At 37.4% G+C, this 20,025-nt stretch overlaps 2 protein-coding genes across 4 annotated transcripts in view; both read right to left on the reverse strand.

Annotated features, from left to right (window-relative positions):
• The window catches only part of cdc14ab (cell division cycle 14Ab), a 48,445-nt gene extending 45,336 nt beyond the window's left edge, over nucleotides 1–3,109 (reverse strand). Inside the window, exons 1-3 of one of the 3 annotated variants that reach the window (XM_053634000.1) lie at nucleotides 2,421–3,109; nucleotides 2,014–2,104; nucleotides 27–102 (exon numbers count right to left, since the gene is read on the reverse strand). In XM_053634000.1, coding sequence (XP_053489975.1) covers nucleotides 27–102; nucleotides 2,014–2,104; nucleotides 2,421–2,517 — 264 coding nt within the window. In that variant the 5' untranslated portion in view covers nucleotides 2,518–3,109. The remainder of the gene's footprint in view (nucleotides 1–26; nucleotides 103–2,013; nucleotides 2,105–2,420) is intronic. The other 2 variants (XM_053633999.1, XM_053634001.1) reach the window with 2 other exon arrangements.
• Nucleotides 3,110–9,622: 6,513 nt separating this feature from the next.
• rtca (RNA 3'-terminal phosphate cyclase) lies at nucleotides 9,623–19,450 on the reverse strand. The gene is made up of 11 exons (XM_053634004.1): nucleotides 18,975–19,450; nucleotides 18,699–18,799; nucleotides 16,742–16,885; nucleotides 15,828–15,951; nucleotides 15,131–15,189; nucleotides 13,928–14,069; nucleotides 12,564–12,685; nucleotides 12,408–12,466; nucleotides 12,113–12,207; nucleotides 11,432–11,536; nucleotides 9,623–10,601 (listed from the first exon to the last, which is right to left on the reverse strand). Exons 1-11 carry the CDS (start codon nucleotides 19,017–19,019, stop codon nucleotides 10,503–10,505), a joined length of 1,095 nt encoding a protein of 364 aa, XP_053489979.1. The 5' UTR covers nucleotides 19,020–19,450; the 3' UTR covers nucleotides 9,623–10,502.
• Between the last annotated feature and the right edge of the window lie 575 nt (nucleotides 19,451–20,025).

Consider the following 20,025-nt stretch of genomic DNA (forward strand, 5'->3'; position numbering starts at 1 on the left):
ATAAAGAACACATGCAAATCACTCACCTTTAACTTTTTGTTGAGTTTACAGCAGTACCTATACAGCATGGCAAGGTTGAGAGGTCCAAAATCTGCATAAAAGCTGAAACAGAGCACAAACAACACACACACACACACACACATACATACACACAACATGAGATTACTTTTTTCCAAGTTATGTGGAAAATACACCTTGATACAAACACCTCGGTAAACCATTTAAGAGTTATAAATGCATTATAACATAATGCTCAAATACTGTAACTCAATGAAAGTGCAATTACATGATGTAAATTTGTAGAAAATATTACTTTTCAAATTACAAACATCAATATTAGTTTTATTCATGTATAATTACACAGTAAATGTTGCAACTATTTAAAAGACGTATGTTTAGAGTTCAAAAGTCATTTCCACTGCTGAGTTGTAATCACTTGGCAGAGGCAACCAGGGTTGCGTCCAAAATCACATGCTCCATTCGATGCAGTGCTGCACGGCTGTTGAAACAGTACGTACTAATCAGTATGTGTGTAGTATGACTACAATCCTGGACATACTAAGCCTGCCATGCTGGCATGGTCATGTGACCTTTGACGTCAGCATAAACGCCTTAAAAAAATCTTAAAGGGACCACCAGATTAAAGCAACCGCACTAACGGCAACATGCACATCAGGAAACTTAACTGTATTAGCAATTTAATGTGGCAGGGGTTAACAGGCTGAGGTAAATTTGTTACCGTTAGCTTGGCCGGTTAACGCATGATGGAGATCACAAAAAGGGTTTAAAACTCTGTGACAGCTGTTTTCTTGTTTAAGCCTTCAACGAGTTACCAATTTATTCGGGGATTTTTAACGAAGTCCTGTTTAGCCAAGGTTGAATAATTAAAAAGAGCTGACACGCTGTCTTCCGCCATTTTTTTCTGAGCTTGTCTGCACCAGTCCCATTGCATTATGGGATTTTTGACTTGCATAGTGTCCATCAGTTGCATACTGCAAAATCTCGCCGGAAGCAGTACGGCATCCGAATATTTCTCGCCTACTGAGAATTCGGACAGACCACCACTCTGACATACTGCCTTTCACCTATTGTGTAGTAGGATAGTAGGCAATTTCGGACACAGCCCAGCTTTTGGGTTGTTATAAAGTGGTACTTAATGGAATTAACGATACTGTCAGCGTTTGCCTGCTCCCGAAGATACTCTTGACCGAACTCTCCTGCTCTTTGCAGAGAGTTCGACCAATCCTGTCAACTACAGCAGAAAGTTTGACCGATTCTGCAAAAAGTTTGACCAATACCACCTGCTCCAAAAGAAAGGTTGACCAATCCTGTCAACTACAGAAAGGTTGTTCAGTCCCACCCACCTGTACATGCCATCAATATTTCTGACAAATATAGCTGGTTCTTTTCCACTAAATAAAACAAATTATTAAATTGTTCTGACTCTGACCAGGATAAAGCTGTTACTGATGAGTGAATGAAAGCAGTAAATGCATCAAATAGCATATACGTTCTCGTGTTAATAAACGTGGCCTTTCCTTGTTCCAACAAGGAACATGGAAAGTAAATAACTGTCTGTGAAACAGCCTAAAGCATCAGTCATCCGCAGGAGTTCTGTGGATTTTACTTCTACGCCGTCTCCTTTATTTGCCAAACATGTCTACGGTGTATAAGACTAAAAGCTGATTTTGAAACCTAACAACCCCAAGAACTAACTAAAGTGTAAAACAGAATCAGTGATTTTTCCAAGTCTTCTTTGCCAACTGTTCTGGATTATTAATATGGCTGATGGTTCACCCCATAGTGACGGATGACAAAAACATTTCCGTGTGTACAACCCTCACATGTAATGAAAAGCAACAATGTGAGACTCATTAACAAAAGTCAAGTAGTTCCTCCAACTGTTTGTGTAGAAATCTTGAGATTTTTTTTTTAACCCATTTTGTTGAGGTGTGCCAAGACCGAAAGCTCTACAGTGTTAGTGGAAAGTTCTGCACCATGCCCAGCACTTACTTTTCATACACAAACTCATCATCTGTGCAGAAATAGTGTGTGTTTGCTGTGCTCTTCGGTTTGCTTCTCAGCGTGGCGAAATAGAGCCGATCTGGAAAAAGACAGACAACACAACATGTGGAAATCATTATATTTGTAATGTATTTGGATTCATTTGGATGTTTATTTACATAGACCGGACTGTTAGAAGTAACCATTTTGCCATAAAAACTAAACTTTAAAGTACTTCAGCTGAAACGGTTGCTATTAACGTGTAAATATAGTACATTACATGACATACAATAAAACAGGTTGGAGTGGAAACAGAGTACCCGACCATTTCCGCTGCTGCAGAGATGTTTTAAACAGGTTTCCTCCTCCCACCACCCACAACAACAAACTTACCGCATTCAAAACTACAAACTTACCTTTTAGAAACTCAGACGCTCCTGTTAGGTCATTATCATCAGCCATTTTAAACAAGGATGAAAGGATTGCGGGGTGTTTAAGGTGCTCTATGGTCATGAGCTTAAAAAAAAAAAAAACGTTTAAAAAGTTGTGCGTAGAGAGGAAACTGAATGGTCTCGAGCTCTTTCAGCGTCGCGAGCCGTTTTCTCCGTGCACAAACGTATCGCTTTTTCAATCTGACTTCACAATACACGTCATTATCAGTTCAGGAGCCATGAGCTAAATTTAAAACAGATTAAACCGCAAACACTTTTTTCTCCTACATACTATTTGTATACTCCTATATACAACTGCGAGCTGCGATGCTAACATGCTAAATCTGCCCAGGAGTAAACGTTAATGAATGGAGCGCGCGCGACGTCCACTTCATAAACTCCATAATCCTCCACAGCTCCGAATAACTTCTATAAATCCCGTCCCTGATATAAATCCCGGGTTTCTTCAGCAGTCCAAACTAATCCGAGCTCATTTCTTAAACCTCTCTCTCTCTCTCTCTCTCTCTGTCTCTTTCCCTCCTCTCTCATTAGGGTGGGAAAAAAATCGTTGCACTGCCGTTAAAGGGGCGTCACGTGTCCACTTTCTGTCCAATCATAACGCAAGGCACATTCAGCCAACCAATGAAAACACAGAAAACATTGCAGCAACGTGAAACACTGCAGGTTGCATTGTAAACTCAGTAATACTGAAACCTCGAGTATTCTACATACCATCATTTATTTGCGTGTTGTGCACTTTTGTTTTGTTTTGTTTTAAGGAGGAATACTCAGTTTGTTCATATTTTTATTAGAATAGAGAATCAACTTCATAACCATCAACTATCAATTATCATGAATATATGCAAGAGCTTATTTATTTGAGTTGCTTGTGTAGTTGTTTGTTTGTTTGTTGTTTTTTATTTCTGTATTTTTTATTTATTTATATGGTTTGTTTGCTTATGTGATTATTTATTTATTTATGGGTATGTTTGTTATATGTTTGCTATTAATATATTAGTTTTATTCACTTCCCGTTGATGCTCTTTCCTGGTTTACTTCTTATCTCACAGATAGACAGTTCTATATTTCTATACAGGATTATGTGTCACCTACTGTATCTTGAAAATTAGGTGTCCCTCAGGTATCAATTATTGGAGCTCTACTATTTGTTATATATATATATATATATATATATATATATATATATATATATATATATATATATATATATATATATATATATATAAAATGCCTTCAGGTCATTGTATTCTCCGCCACGGTTTCAGTTACCACTGTTATGCTGATGACATTCAAATCTATACAGCTTGTAGATCTGCTCCCACTCTCCAGACCAGTCCACTATCAGCATGTGTCACTGAAATAAAAGGATGGCTTAACTCCTACTTTTTAAAACTTAACATGGACAAAACTGAGATCATTATTATTGGGACACCAATACTTACTAAACATAACCTCTATGACCTTACTTGTGACATTCATAGCACTATCATTAAACCATCTAGTACTGTAAAATATTTAGGCATCATCTTTGATCCCTCCTTCACCTTTGAAGCTCATATAAACTCTGTTTCTAAAATTGGTTTCTTTCACCTTGGTCGCATTGCTCGTCTATGTCCCTTCATTAGCCTCAAAGAAGGTGAAACACTGGTACATGCATTTATATCCTCACGTCTTGACTATTACAATGCTCTCCTCATTGGCCTACCTGCTAATTCTATTGCTAGGTTGCAATATATTCAAAATTCTGCGGCTAGACTTCTTACACATACCAAGTACTCAGCTCACTTTACTCCAATACTGTCTGAACTGCATTGGCTACCGGTTTCATTTTGCATTAAATATAAAATAAACCTGTTCACGATTAAATCTTGGATAAATTTGGCTTGACGGTGGACGATCAATGTTCGCAGATATTCTCAAATTAAGGGAACGTCTCTAATGTCGTATGTAACTTTAGTGACAGTCCCTTAATTTGCGAATATCTGCGACAAGCCAACTTTATGCCAATGCATTTGGTAGTAAAATATATGACAATTTTTTACATATCATTTTACAGTATATTTTAATAAATATCACAAATCTAAAAGGTGTGCATCTCACCTGTCACCTAACATGAACATTTTACAGTTGGTTTTGTAACTGTACGTCATTTCCTTCAAATGCTATTTGTCATATCTCAACCTGGCCAGGACTCATACTGGATCCTCAGCTTATTAGAAATTTTCACGCAACTCATCCTGATCTCCCGGGTCCACGACCCCAGGGGAGACCAATAAAGATCTCTGCCCACAGAGTGAGCCCTTTGGGGGTGGTACTGTCATATCTCAACCCGGCCAGGACTTAGTTTCCCAAGAAGCAATACTCACCTCCCATTCACGCATGCGCTCACCATCCCCGGAGTTCTAATCTCACCTGTCACTAATCACACACACACTCTCTCCACTAGTATTTAGAGAGTCATTTGCCAAATGTTCATTGCGAAGTATATGTTCAGTAGACTTGTTCTCTGCGTTTCCAAGCCTTTCACATTTGTTTGCTATCTTTGTTATCTCGACCTCTTTTCCCGTTTACGACTACGCTTTCTGCCTGTCCCCTTGTGCTTTCTGCCTGTCCGATCGCCTGACCCTTGCTTGTTTTACGACTACGTCTTTGGAACTACCCTTTACTACGCACCCGCTTCTGCTTCTGTGCCAACTCCGGTTCGTGACACTATTATGGTATATTTTGTGTATGAGCCCATTTGGTAGTGAAATACATGGCAATGTTTACACATGATTTCATAGTTGATTTTAATAAATATCAAGAATCTAAAAGGTGTGCATTACAGCTGACACCTTCTTGAATACTATACAGTTGGTTTTATGACTGTAAGTCATTCCCTTCAAATGCTATAGAAGTTAGAAACATGTATACCAATGTCGTATGTAACTTTAGAGACGGTCCCTTAATTTGCGAATATCGACCGTCCAACGTCAAGCCAACTTTACACCAGTGCATTTAAATCACTTCACAGTTGGACACCTTTCTATCATAGTGCACTGCTTCACCCCTACAACTCGACCCGCTCTCTCAGGTCCTCTGGACTCGGACTTCTCTCTGTCCCTAGATCTCGTCTCTCAGCCATGGGTGGAAGGTCTTTCAGTGTTGTAGCACATAAAATCTTTAATTCTCTCCCTTTCATTCTTCACAGCATCACATCCATCTCCGAGTTCAAATCCCAATTAAATTAATCTGTTTTCTCAGTGTTATCTGTCCCAATCGGTTATAATGCATTTTCTCAGTGACTGTGTACTTTTTCTGTGTTTGGTTGCTCTTTGTTTTTCACATTGTGTGTTTGTCCATGTTTGTTTATTGCTTATGTATCATTGTATTGTAAAGCGTCCTTGAGCTCTGGAAAGGCGCTATATAAATGAAACATATTATTATTATTATTATTATTATTATTATTATTATTGTATGGTTTGGTTTTGCTGTTTACTTTGTTGTGTTTGTTTATTTGTTAATGGGTTTGTTGTTTTCCTGTATGATTATTTTTTTAATTATGTTGTGTAGTTATTTATTTGTCTGCTTTTGTTATTTGTTTCTGTGGTTATTCCTTCTTTCTTTCATTATTGTTTATATTTCATTGGGTTTTCCTGTTTGTTTATTTTTGTGGTTATTCATTTGCATCGTTTGTTTGTGTGTTTATTTATTTATTGTATATTTGTTTTTGCTGGTTTTTTTGTGGTTATTATTTATTTATTTGTGTATATCTGCTTGTTTTTGTAAAAAAAAATTTTTACATGTACTTGTTTGTTTGTTTGACTATATTGATATTTAAAACCAGTTCTGATTTTTATTCGTTTTTTTTTTAATCTTGTTATCAAGCAGGAAGTCTCTGCAAATGAAACACTTCTCTAAAACAAATAAATTAACATTTGGTGATGTCTGTGGTCCTAACACACACTCATGACACTTTAGATTTAATTGAGGTGTGTTTGTAAAGGGCGTGGACGTGATCACCCCAAGGCATAATATTTATAAAATAAATAAAAGACACAATCAGTCTTACCTGAGATTAAGGAAATCCAGAGCTTGTGTACAGAGGATGCTGTCTGACTCCACTCGCTGTTCTCCTGGGCTCTCCAGGATGCAGTGTCTGACATGCCTTCATTGAAAGTCAGCAAAAACAAAGAGGATTGTGGGACTCAGGACTCTCTGCAATACTATACACTCTGTCCAGCTCCTGGAACCCTGAACCAGCTGAGACACAACAGGCGGTTCTACGCTGGGTCTGTGGGGACATGGTGTTCAGCAGTGGAACAGAACAGTGGGGATTTGGCTCACATGACCCACTCAGGTTTCCTCACATGAGGCTTCTGTTACACACGTCGAGGTGGCAAGGTGTGACTTTCAGGCTTCGTCTGGTGTCTGGACTGACTGATCCGTCTTCAGATGCAGATTCAAATTAAGACCAACGTTTAACGCTGGTGTGTTCAGATGCTTGTCATGTAGTTTTGCTCAAGTGCTGAGCTTTACAGAGCATTTACAGCCATGTGTAGCTCTTTTTGTCAATGCTTGCTTGTGTGGTTCAGAGATGATTTGATACTTTCCAGCTCTGACATCATGGAAAACAAACAGACAAGCCAAAGCGTGTGCTGCTAAGTGAGAGACATTCCCTTTGAATCTAGTGGACAAGCATACTATCAGTAAACTCCTGTCATTTTTAAACTACCTTCCTTTGTCCTTGGGTGGCACCCTCACCTTTCATCTTTTATCTAGAAAGATATACAGTTCCATACAGTTTATGTACCTTAAATCATTTAAAATGTACACTATATCTACATTTCCAGGGAAAACGTACATATTAAAGGTAGAAACCGAGGAAACTGGGCAATCTAGTGATATTCATATAGCCACAATGATTTCCAAAGTGTACAGCTTTAGTGGAGGTCAAATGAGTAAAAATGAGCTTTTTATCTCAAGGGAAACGCGGACACATTCACTTTATCCGCTAGCTTCAGATACTTTCCACCAAAATCACTGACTGTACCTTTAAAGTCTAGTCAAATTCTGTACTGTTTTATAATGTTAGTTTATAAAGCATATGCTCTTTCAATCCATAATTACCTAATCATAATAACAGTCCTTTAATACCTGATTTGTTTATCAGTATCATCATCAACAACAAATTAGTGTAAATCTCATTTATCTGGGGTTCTGTGGATGGATAATAGTTCTCACTTGCTGAAAGGACTCAACCTGGAACCTTTATTTAAAAACTCTAAAGGTTCTAGAGGGCCTGGAGGTTTTTTGTTTGGTTGGTTTTTAAAGAAGGCTAGCCAGTTTTTGTGGTAGACCTTACAGAACAATCACATATGTTTCTCAGGTGATCCTGTAAGTAAATCATGTGCAAAACACAAAGGTGCCTTTCACCATGTTATGCTTTTAAAGCCCCCATGAAATCAAAATTGCTTTGTGGCTTTTAGCATGAATATGTTAACCTTAAGGTTATCTATAAGCTAGTATGCTCCAAAACAATGACAAAATACACATTTAGAAGATATATGCTTTAAAAATTAACATTCTCTGCCACCAGTAAGGATCAACAATTTTGATAACATCATTCTGTACTTCAGCTTCTTTCCTGTCCAATCAAATGCTCTCTAGAATCTGAAGTGTCCCACCCCCAACATTATGAAAATGCATGGTACTATCTATCAAGTACGGATCACCTCAGGCAGTGAGGAAAACTAAATGCTATTGGCTATTTAAAAAGGGGGAGGAGCCACCCTGACTTCCTATTTTAGTGAAAATTACAATACTTCAAATAAGTATTGTAATTTTCGCTGCACGTTTCAAAGCACTTCACAGGGACTTTAAAGTGCATATGTGAAATCAAGTAAACACGTGTGATGTCATGTGAATATGTGATCACTTGAGAAAAAGTGTTAAACAAAGCATATCGAAACATTACGTGAACCGTGTAAAAATATCTTAACAATGAAGATAAATATTTTTTCCAAAATGGAAAAGAAATGAATAAATGTGTGAAAAAACATGAAATGGTTTTAAAAAAATAAATAAATAAAAACTTTGTACATGTAAAGTTCATGTGACTTGTAAGGAACACAATAGTGTTCTGATTCACTCTCAGAATTACACACATTTTTTTTTTTATTCATTGCATTTTAATTGGATGTAAAGTTATTACCCCCATGCTGCTGTTTGGCCTCTTTTCAGGGACAGACTGCAGATTTGATGCGACAGGACGGTGAATACAGTGGAGAGGCCGCTCTCTCGTACCCGCCCCCACTGAAGAACCTCTCACTCAGATAATCACGGACGCGCCTCTCCCAGACCCGAGGGCTCCATGCAAATTCATTCCTTTCTTCTGCTCACACCATTGTCCTCCCATCTGCTGGGGGTAACTGCACTATCCACCCCTCCAAAACACAAAGGGGCCCAGGTTGTGAGCAACAGCCTTCACCACTGTTGCATAAAACTAGTTGTACCACAGCACTGTCGATTTCTGGATTCTGATATTTCTGTTATTTCTATAAACAGCATCTCTGACAGAAGTGCAGCTGCAAATCACAGGTTCATGCACGAATACGTTATCATTTCTGTAGTAACAGCTATTTCACAGGGACTTGTATGGCAGAAAGGTTACATACACATTTTTTAATTCATTTAACATTTATAGAAGGAAGTCTCCTTATCAGCGCTTTCCTCACAGTCAGAAGTAAAGCTGTAACCAGGAGTCCTCAGGACAGAGCAGTTTATGCTTTCTCGATAACTTCTCAAGCTGCTTTTTTTTTTTTTTTTTTTTTTTTTTTTTTTTAAAACTTATTAACTCAGAGAGAGAGAGAGAGAGAGAGAGAGAGAGAGAGAGAGAGAGAGAGAGAGAGAGAGAGAGAGAGAGACTGAGACTGTTTATAGCTGCTATAACGCAAGTTATACCAGCACACTAAATAGTTTCACAGACTTCCCATTAACCATTAAATGTAACTACAAATGGATAAAAAGTAAAACGTCATTTTTTAATAAAGAAAAAAAATTGCTAATGCTGGAAAATAAAACTCTTTTGAACAAACTTCAGTAACTCAGTTTCATCACCACCCCATCGCTGCTTATTTTCCTATTACAGCATACACACGGAACACAACCTTCGGTTTAAACAACTATATTCTTAACTAATTTATTGTGATCTTTTCTCTTTCAAAAATATCTTAAAGTAAATAAACAGAGGTCATTGTCAGCTACAGTGAAGCAAAAATAAAAGAAAAAGGCAATCACCACCACATATAATCCCTTCTCATAAATAATGTAGTAAGCACTACAATTGAGAAACTGAAAATTAAGGGATTCCACCAAGCCCACCACCTCAAACCTAATAAAGCTAAACAGTGAGCTTCAAATGAAATATAAAGAAATAAAACAAAAAAACAACATGGTGTTGTTCATTCAATACATCAACTTAAATAATTTACAAAAAGAGACAAAGCAGCTACATAAACAATTCTTTTTGTTCAGGGTAAGCAGACCATTTTGTTAAGCTCCATGTACACATAGTGCACTATAATTACTGGGGAAATACATATTCCTAGTTCCATGCACATGATCAGGATTTGAACTGTGTTCTGATTGCGTTTGTGAAATTGCGGTTTCTTTAAGGCTCGTGTTTAGCACACAAAAGTGGAAAGTGGATTAAAAAAAAACCCCATCTGGTTAAATACTGAAGATTCTAACCAACTAATCATTAATGCAAAAAAAAAAACAAAACAAAAAAAAAAAAGAGCTCCTAGGACAGACGACGCTCAGTTACAGTGTAAGGCAATACCCTGAGTAACAAAAGTCATTTGAGAAATGGGAGATTATTATAAAAAGCATGGACAAAGCAGACCAACTCGGGGTCAGCTCAAAGACCAATGAAGCGACCGTTCCATGTGGAAGCTTGAAGAGGAACGCCGAGACGACGGCGTCTTCGTGCCATCCAGTTGGTTACAGTAGTGCGTTTCTGCTACGTGACCTCCAGCAGCCTTGGTCGGAACTCAGAAGGCGAGCTCACAGGTTGGAGTTGGTGGTGCCTACTCCCTGGCACTCGATGATGTAGGTATCATTGTTGGCGTGTTCATCATCTGCTCTGCGTATCGCAAACCTGGCCTGGAACGAAAGCAGGAGCTGAAATTTGCCTCCTGATAATCTCTAACAGAACAATATGCAGGTCCAACATCTTCCTTGTCTGTTTTGGTTCAAATTTGGATGCTAGAATGCACTTCATACTGATTACGTAAACTTTTCTAGTGTCTACATCTTAACTAAAACAGATGAGCTGCAACTTTCCTCCTTCAAACACCTGTTGCTTACTGTATAACCCTATATACACATGCACTCCAGGCTGCACTGTTGTTTGAAAGCGTCTGCACTGACCGGCCCTGGAGTGTTCAATCACATTCTAATTATCGTTACCTATACAATTATTTGTAAAATAGTAGATTTGACACTTCCTATTTAATCTTTTTTCTGTCAAAATCTTTAGCTCTTTCCCCTCTTTGGCAGAAAAAAAGGGCTGACAAAATGTTTTGCTGGCATTGCTAATAAAAACTAGTAACTGATGTAACTATATGCTTATATCCAATGTTATATTCCTAATGTTATCACATATTGATTGATTTGATAACACATTAATGAACTCAAAACATTCTCCAAGGACCGTGACAGAAAGCAAACGCATCACTTCAACGCATCCTCCTCAACAGAAATTGAGATGAAAGCACCGAAAGCATATCGGAAAGTTCAAAACACCTTTAACACATCGACTTTTTTTTTTTGTATCTTTGAGCCATAACACATTCGAAGCATACTCTGATGTTAAAATGAAGAGCTCTTATGCCCCTGATACATACCATCATTTAGGGAAAACAAATATGGTCCAACACACCATGAAAATCAGTTAGGGAAAAAAAAAAATGTAATCATAGAGGTGACGTTACCTTAGTGAGCTGCTCCGCCACATGGATGGCCGTTTGTGTGTGTAGAGTGATCGGTCCTGTGCGCATCCGGGACGTGCCCTTAGCCAAGGCCATGAAGATAATCAGCTACAGAACATCGGTAAAGGAACCAGAGATTAATATATGAAACCAATTTGCATCATTACTGATATGATATCACATTTTCAGAGTACTCATCGATATCAATACTGAGAGAAACGAGTAACCTATTTAGTATTAATCAATCAGGGACATCACAGACATTTTTCTCACCAAGCTAGTGCTTGCAACTAGTGATGAACTGCTTGTGCTGAATTTTATGTTTATAATGTATTATCACTCATGTCGTCGGATGATGCTGTAGTTCCTACTTTTTATATTTTTTTACGGAGCACAGTTTACACTCTACTAAGATTGGTATCGTTAGTCATGAAGTACATCAAGATCGTGGGCAGGTTGTGTTGTCTGTTCATTAGTGTCCCATTAGCCTTATCACATACACTTATGAGTACAAGTAAATGAGCACAGTATTGGTTTCAATGCATTTCTATTCACAGAATTTAGAAGTTCCCACAGAAAAGGCATGGCAATTTATAAAACCTAATGAAAGTATGGAGAAGTAAAGATGATATATTTACATCAATATTTCTCTGCTTTGTATTGGTGTGTGTGTCTCTTGCAAACCTGGTCTTGCAGAAACTCGTCCACACAGCCGTTGTGCCTGATGTTCCTCAGGAGCATCTCAGCTGCCTCGATGCCAACTTTATCTGCATAAACACCTGAGGGATGGTGGAAATCCAAATTAAATCAAACTCAACCATGAATGAAAATTAATTTCCAAATGTATAGACATTTACTCTGATTATTTTTTGTCTTCATAACTTCCTGTGAGAAAATAAGCTTTTCTTTTTGCTGCCAAATAGTGGCAAAAACAATGAACCTGATGAAAAATTCCAGCTATATCACAAAAAGTGCTCACCTTTCTTTCCAAGAGCTGAACCGGCAAAAATACAGCCGGTAGAGGACTCTGCGATGATTCTGGGTGGAGCAAGAGACAAACATAACCCATAAGCCTAATTTCAAAACTGTGTGACAAAAATGTCTTTTTTTTTTTTTTTTTTTTTTTTAAACTTACATGATGCCATTTCCATTTCCCCAGGCCTTGTCTTTCTCTTGCAGAGACTGTATGTTGATGTAAAGATCTTTTATCTCTTTTCGGATGGTGCGCACAGCTGCAGCAGACATGTCCTTTGCCAGCTAAAACAAGAACCATTCAAATCAGCCTTTAAGCATCAACACAATACCAAGATGCGTTAGATCCGGAAGAAATAATTTGGTTTATGTATAACATAAAAACATGTCTTATCTTAAACTGTAATAATAAAATATCAAAGCTCCAGACAAAAAAAAAAATTTTTGCTGTTTTTTTGTCCATTCACAACAACCACATGATCTGTAACTTTGCAAGCTTTAAGCGACACCCAATTCACAATCACTTCACAAATCCCAGAAAAGCTTCTTTCCTGGGTCTGTCCTTATGATACACACATCAATTTTCTTTATAAATCACACTAACTAACCACATTTCTCAAAATCTGTTGTTTTTTATATTCTAAACGAAAGTCTGTCTATAGATGACCCGCTTTCATGAAATTTCACATCATTACTAAAAGCTTCTTATAGAGGAATTTCCTGAAGTGTTCATAATTTTTGAATTTATGTTAGACTTTAAATGACAAACTCATTACAAGCAGATGATCTGATTTTAAACGTTTGAACTAAAGCTAAAATTTTTCAGTTTAAAGTAATTTATTAAAATTTGTAGACATAGAAATTGTAAGACACACATGTATACTATGATTCACATCATGGGAATCAGCATTCTATTAATTACACAACTAATGCAGTTACACTGTTTGAACACCAGAGGTCCCAATCTGTACAACCCATAGAATTCAAATTTCATTCTGAGATAAAATATAGAGAGCACTGGGTCCAACAGCTCTGGAGCACACCATCCAACACGCAGTGTAACACAACCATGTATTATTGTTAAAAAGAGCTCTTCAGTAGCTTTCAAATGACACCAGCCCTGCACCACTGCAATCTGCTTTGGAGCTTTAATACAACTTTGGATCTCCGTTTCCAGTTTTGCCCCCGGGTCAGACACTTGATTTATTCAATTTATATATTTATCTGAAATTAAATATTTTTTTCCAACAAACAGTTCTGGAAAAATAACATTTTCAATTCAACAACATTATTAGTATTAATTATTATAGTACTATTTAGAATGGTGTATTTAATTACACAAAACCTCATCCATATAAGCAAATGTACATTTTTGGAAAAGTGCCAATACAAATTCTTGTAAGAATATCAGCAATCACAAGGCAAAGATGATTTCTGAAAGCATTGTTTACAAAAAGGTTAGTGTATTCACTTGTAGTGTCTTGCTTAACATGTTATAAAAGATAAACTTAAACGTGTGTAACATACCTTGAAAGGCAGCACTCCAGCCACGAAAGCCCGCCCGTAGATCTTTGTGATGTTCCCTCTCTCAGTCATGTTGATGGGACTCAGTTCTTTCACAGGGTTCACCTTTACCACCACTTCTCCACCACCTTTCGGGTAGTAACCTCTGCAAATAAATAATAAAGCAGACATGTCGACCAAAATGGAGTAACCGATAAATAAATACCGAAATATTAATATAAATAAAAGGAAATATGATACAAGGTGCAGAAATATAAATTGTAAACAGTTATAATGCCATAATCGTATTTAGCTGTCGATTATATCCAGAGGTGTATCTGACTGTCAGTTAGGCCCCAGTTTGTGCAGTAGGGGAGCTCCCTGTCTGATGTGGTGGTTAGTAACACAGGAGCACCACAGGGGACTGTCCCGTCTCCATTTCTGTTCACTCTGTACACCTCAGACTTCCAGTATGCCACCAGCAGAAGTTCTCTGATGACTCAGCAGTGGTGGGGTGTATTAGAGATAGGCAGAAGTCAGAGTACAGGGAACTGGTGGATAACTGTGTGGAGTGGTGCAGCAGGAATCATTTGCGCCCGAATATAAACAAGACCACGGAGATGGTGGTAGATTCTGGACGGTCCATAAACATCATGGGTGAGGAGGGTGGAATTGTCAATCACTGAAAAACACCTGGGTGTCCACTTGAACACCACAAACACAGACGCTGCATACAAGAATGGGATGAGCAGACTATTTTCTGAGGAAGCTCAGACCTTTCAATGTTTGCAGCAAAATGCTGGAGATTTTCTACAAGTCTGTGTTCGCGAGCACCATCTACTATGCTGTGGTCTGTTGGGGAGCAACAACAGTGTCAGAGAGGCCAGCAGGATAAATAAACTCATTCACAAGGCTGAAACCATCATCGGACAAAACCTGAAGACGTTTGACTCAGTGAGGAGTAGGAGGTCACTGAGCAAACTGCTCTCCATCATGGACAATCCATCCCACCCCCTTCATGACACGCTACAAAGACAGCAGAGCTCATTTTCCAACAGACTCTTTCAGCTACGCTGCCATAAAGGACGTTTTAGGAAATCATTCTTACCTTTCACCACTCACACCAAAAAAGTGACAATAATAATAACAACAATAACAACAATAATAACAATAATAATAATAATAATAATAATAATGTGCTATTGACTAAAAAAAAAACCCACTCACCTCATTTTTAAATCACAGTCGAACTGTACACCAAATCTCTCGGCAATGGGTTTGAACACCTGTGCGATTTTTTCCCACAGAAATGGCAATTATAAGCAGATTATATTTGTGGCATATTATGCATAAATACATTGCTACCACATAGAATTTGGGACAAGCAACAGAACAAAAATCATCATGATACTTGATCTTTCTATGAAACATGACATGCATCAGGATATACAGCTTTGCTGAAAAACTGAAAAATATTGAAGAACTTTAAATAAAACTAACAACCCTAAACTGTTTTTTTTTTTTTTTTTTTTTACATATTATAATATTAAAGATTAAAGTATTAAACATTAACATCAATGTCAAAAACATTTTATTGCCTTTTATATCATCATATTGCCCAGTCCTAGATAAAAGATTTAATAAGGTGAGTAGTAGATTTAACAAAAGGCTGTGGTCATATACTTCTACCAGACAAACATTAAGAAGACAAAGAAGAAAAAGAAGAGAAGTAGTAGATAAAGATGACAAAGAAGCAGAAAAAAAAAATGAAGACAAAAAAGATGAAATGGTAAACAAAGAAGGCGATGAAGACAAAGTAGTAGATAAAGACAACAAAGAAGCATAAGATGAAGATAAAAGACGAAGCAGTAGACAAAGTAGTAGTAGATGAAGATGTGGACACAGAATCCCTAAAAGCTGATACCTTGATTGTGTAATCGATCTGTGGAGCCATCTCAGCGTTGGTTCCTCCTTTCAAGCAGAGCTCTGAAGGTCCCTCAGTGAACAGCACACAGGGCAGCGAGATCTGCAGCAGAAGCCCAACACTCCTACAACACATAGCACCTGACTTTACTCCGACAATTTACAACTTCAGCTACAGCCAGACATTAATCAGCGTAATCTATTCTAAAACTGGCGAGAGAGAGAAAGAGAGCAAGAGAGAGAGAGAGCACGAGATGGGGGGGTGGACTTTAATAAAGAAGAAATTATGAAGAAAGAAAGAGAAAGAAAATGAAAAGAAGAAAAAAATAAAGAAAGAATTAAAAAGAGAAAGCACAAAAAGGGAAAGGAAAATAAAGAAATTCAGAGAGAAGAAAGTGTATGAAAAAAGAATATACAACAAAATTCATAAAAGATAAAAGTTTTCCTTCTTTGTTTTTTATTCATTAAAAAGATCAAAAGGAATAAAGAAATATGAAATTACGAGAAAGAAAAATGAAAGAAAATATAACGAAAAAGAAAAGAAAGATAAGATGTAGATGTGAAGAAAAAGAAATGTATAGATTCATTTTTCAAACTTTAAAAAAAATTATGTAAAATAATTTCACAACCAAGACAGTTTAAAAAAAATATTTTGCAAATTTCCACGAATAGAAGTCATTTGTATTAAAAACAGCCATTCCTGTTGTTTTGTATTTATAGATGTAATAACTTTGATAGCAGACAGAAAATGGTGGAGTTCCTGGCTGTAATTCATGGATGTAGACAAACTCACAGAAATCCTATAAGAGGTGTCATGTTGTAACTTCACCACCAGGATCATTTAATCCTGTAAACGTCACTACAGTGGAAACGACCACATTTCATTTTAGATGCAGTTGAAAAAGCTGTCCTTACCCAGCGGTCTGTGTATCGGCGATGTAGTTCCCGCACTTCATCTTCCCAGGAGTCAGCGTGATCTCTGAGGATCCCACAGTGGCTCCCTCTAGATTCCCATCACACATGTCCCTCAGCAGCTCCAAGCCTGACAGATGCTGAGGCCTAGTGAGGGGCGTGGGGGAGACATGGTGAACAATAGCAATGCCTTCTCATATTCCCTGCTACTGACTTTATCTAACTGTACACAACATTTAAATACAGGTTAAAACCCATAGAACACATTGGTTTACAACAGATTTAGATCTGATAGTGATAAAAGCTGGGCCATATGACCCAGATTTTTTAACTGCAATGACAGACTCTTGTACTACAGTGTTTTAAGGCCACTGTTTTAAAAAATAAAAAACACAAGACTTATAATACAAAATAAAGTCATACTATTTCGAGAGGTCATAAAACCGAGACAAATTGGTGCAGAATGGTCATTTATGGGTTAAAATGACAAATGTTGGGGATTTATGTTGAGAAGATATTGTTTCTGCTGTTGAAGGAGAAATCAAAGGCAGAGGGCACCTTCAAGGCTTTTGATGGTTGCATTTAAAGAGGGTGTGTAGAAGAATTAGAATCAAAATGATTGATCCCAAAGGAGTGGATCTGTAGGCAGATTGTAGGCAGCTGACTGGGTGTATAAATTGTGTACTGAACTTTTAAAATGTACCTTTTAATTATTAATATAACTAATAAAAAAAGTTTAGTTTCTAAAATAACATTGCTGTTTTACTGGTGGTTGTTTATATATCATGATGCATATAGTGTCTCATAAAAACACTTAAAATATTGCCCTACAACATTCTGTCTTATCGCCCACCTCTATGTGGGACCACAGAGGATGACAAGATAGAAACGCTTCGTGTACAACTTACATCAAGCCAGATAGCGGAATCATATATGGAAATATGTACCTATACCTAGCTGTATTAGATATTACCATCCATCCACTTATGTCACTAATTGTTTATTTAAGATTAACAACATAATACAAAACCAACAAGAGCGCATGTCAGAGATTCATGGCTTTTTGGAAATCAAGAAGATGCCCATCTTGTTGAAATAGAATTTTAGTGTCAGTCTAAATATACAGGAAAAGGAAATAGCGTTCTCCAAGGTGCTGGAGAAATAGAATATGGAAAACTGACAACACTGCGATACCAGATAACCAGTGCACAAGTGAAAATTAGGAAAGGCTGGAGTAGAAAGGACAATAAATATATGCAGGATCCAGTACTATAAATGACAACACAGTTAACCTAGGGATTGTTTTATTAAATCTATCATAGAACAAAGATCAAATCCCACTAAACACTCAATCTGTTAAGCTCTAAACTTCACAAAGCTTTTTGGAAAGTTTTTTTGTATTTTATACCATAATTACAGCTATGCACAATAAACAAATCTGTTTTTTAATCATAATCTAAAATGACTTTGTGGCATTCTGCTGATAACTTCAACAGCAAAACAAAAGATTAATAATTTGTGCTGAATGTTATATTTAATAGTTGTTGATTTTTTAAGCCAGTGCCTGTCTTAATTCTTTATTGTAACTAAATAACTGATCTGAGAAAAGTATTGAGACATTGAGACCCATGTGGCCATGTGCTGCTAGTGTGAGGAACTAACAAAGGCCTCCATTCAGCACTACGGACCAGAGCTTATTACAGACATATTCTGCTTCAAAAAGTGTTCAGAGAAGTTATACAGTGACAAATTTATAAGCAGGTCACCGAAATGTACCACTCTGGGGGGCAACTTAGGCTCCAGGATGGAGGTCAGACTCCAACAAGCAAACTTGGCTTTGTTTCAGGATTCAGGAGTTAGGGAGGGGGGAACGAGGGCTTCACAACATGGCCTCGGATAATACACACTCGAATTTACTGTGTTAAACACAGGATAATAAATAAGATGATGGAAAGCTGACCTTAATCCCGGGGTGCTTCTTCCTGCGCGGATTTTGTTGATTTTCAGAGAAGCGCCTTGGATACAGCTGAGCGCAGCTGAAACCCTCAGGATCTGTCCTCCCTAAGAAAAAGACAAAAACAGCATTAAATTAATGATTTTCCAGACTTAACAACCATTGGCTATCATTTATTTTAAACAATATTTACGTGTTAAAGCTTAACTAAGTAGAATGTGTATTAATAAAAAAAAACAAATTAAACAAAAAGGGGAAAAAAGCCATGTTAACGTTGCTTACCCCTTCCATTACACTTCCGTCCATCTCGAGTGCCGTTGCGGCCATTTTTGAAAAAAATCTAACGAATATTTTCTTCCACAGACTTCAGTATATAACAACAAACAAGTCTTGATAACAGGAGATGCACTAATCACAGCTAGCCGCTAGAAAACCGAGCTTCACTCAACTCAGACAACGGCTAAAGTTAGCTTAGCTACGGGCTAATGTATGCCGGTTCCCAAACAATGCGGAGGATAAAACCGCCAAACTTCCCGACACTCACTGCGCCCGAGCTAAACGGAATCTATAGCAAAGCAGCAGTGAGCAAAACTGCGCTAACTAGCACTTACTTCGAAGTAAACAGAAAATTATCTTAATTGGAATGAAATGTTCGTTCTATTTCACTGATACGGATGTAGACTGGCTGACTAGCTAACTACCCGCAACTAGTATCTCCAGTCACACGCAAAGTGCTAGAAAGCGATGCGCATGCGCATAAATGGCAGGCTCGGACAAACAGCAAAAAAGATAGTACGCATGCGCATTACTGCTAGGTTCCCGTAAACTGATAGGAGGTCTGCGCATGCGCATATACACTCGATCGGTGTTTTTTATTTATTTATTTATCTAAATCTAAAAATCTAAAAGGTGTGCATTATAGTTGACACCTAGATGAACACTTTACAATTGGGTGTGTGACTGTACATCATTCCCTTCAAATGCTATTGAGCTTTAAATTATGGTATATTTTGTGTATGGGCCCATTCTGTAGTGAAATACATGGCAATATTTACATATGATTTATTTGCTTATTTTAATAAATATCAGGAATCTAAAAGGTGTGCTTTTTAGCTGACACCTAGATGAACATTTTACAGTTGGCGTCATGACTGTACATCATTCCCTTCAAATGCTATTGAGCTTTAAATAATGGCATATTTTGTGTATGAGCCCATTTGGTAGTGAAATTCATATCTAATTTACATGTGATTTAATAGCTTATTTTAATATATATCAAAAATCTAAGAGGTGTGCATTATAGCTGACAAGTAGTTGAACACTTTCCAGTTGG

Source organism: Ictalurus furcatus, chromosome 10 (genome assembly GCF_023375685.1).
Source record: "Ictalurus furcatus strain D&B chromosome 10, Billie_1.0, whole genome shotgun sequence".
NCBI lineage: Eukaryota > Metazoa > Chordata > Actinopteri > Siluriformes > Ictaluridae > Ictalurus > Ictalurus furcatus.

Coding starts and splice junctions, on each gene's coding strand:
- rtca (XM_053634004.1), bottom strand. CDS start 19,019: ATGGCCGCAACGGCACTCGAGATGGACGGAAGTGTAATGGAAGGG. Junction 15,952..16,741: donor GCCGATACACAGACCGCTGG/GTAAGGACAGCT, acceptor TATGTGTTGTAG/GAGTGTTGGGCTTCTGCTGC. Junction 15,190..15,827: donor AGATCGATTACACAATCAAG/GTATCAGCTTTT, acceptor AAAATCGCACAG/GTGTTCAAACCCATTGCCGA.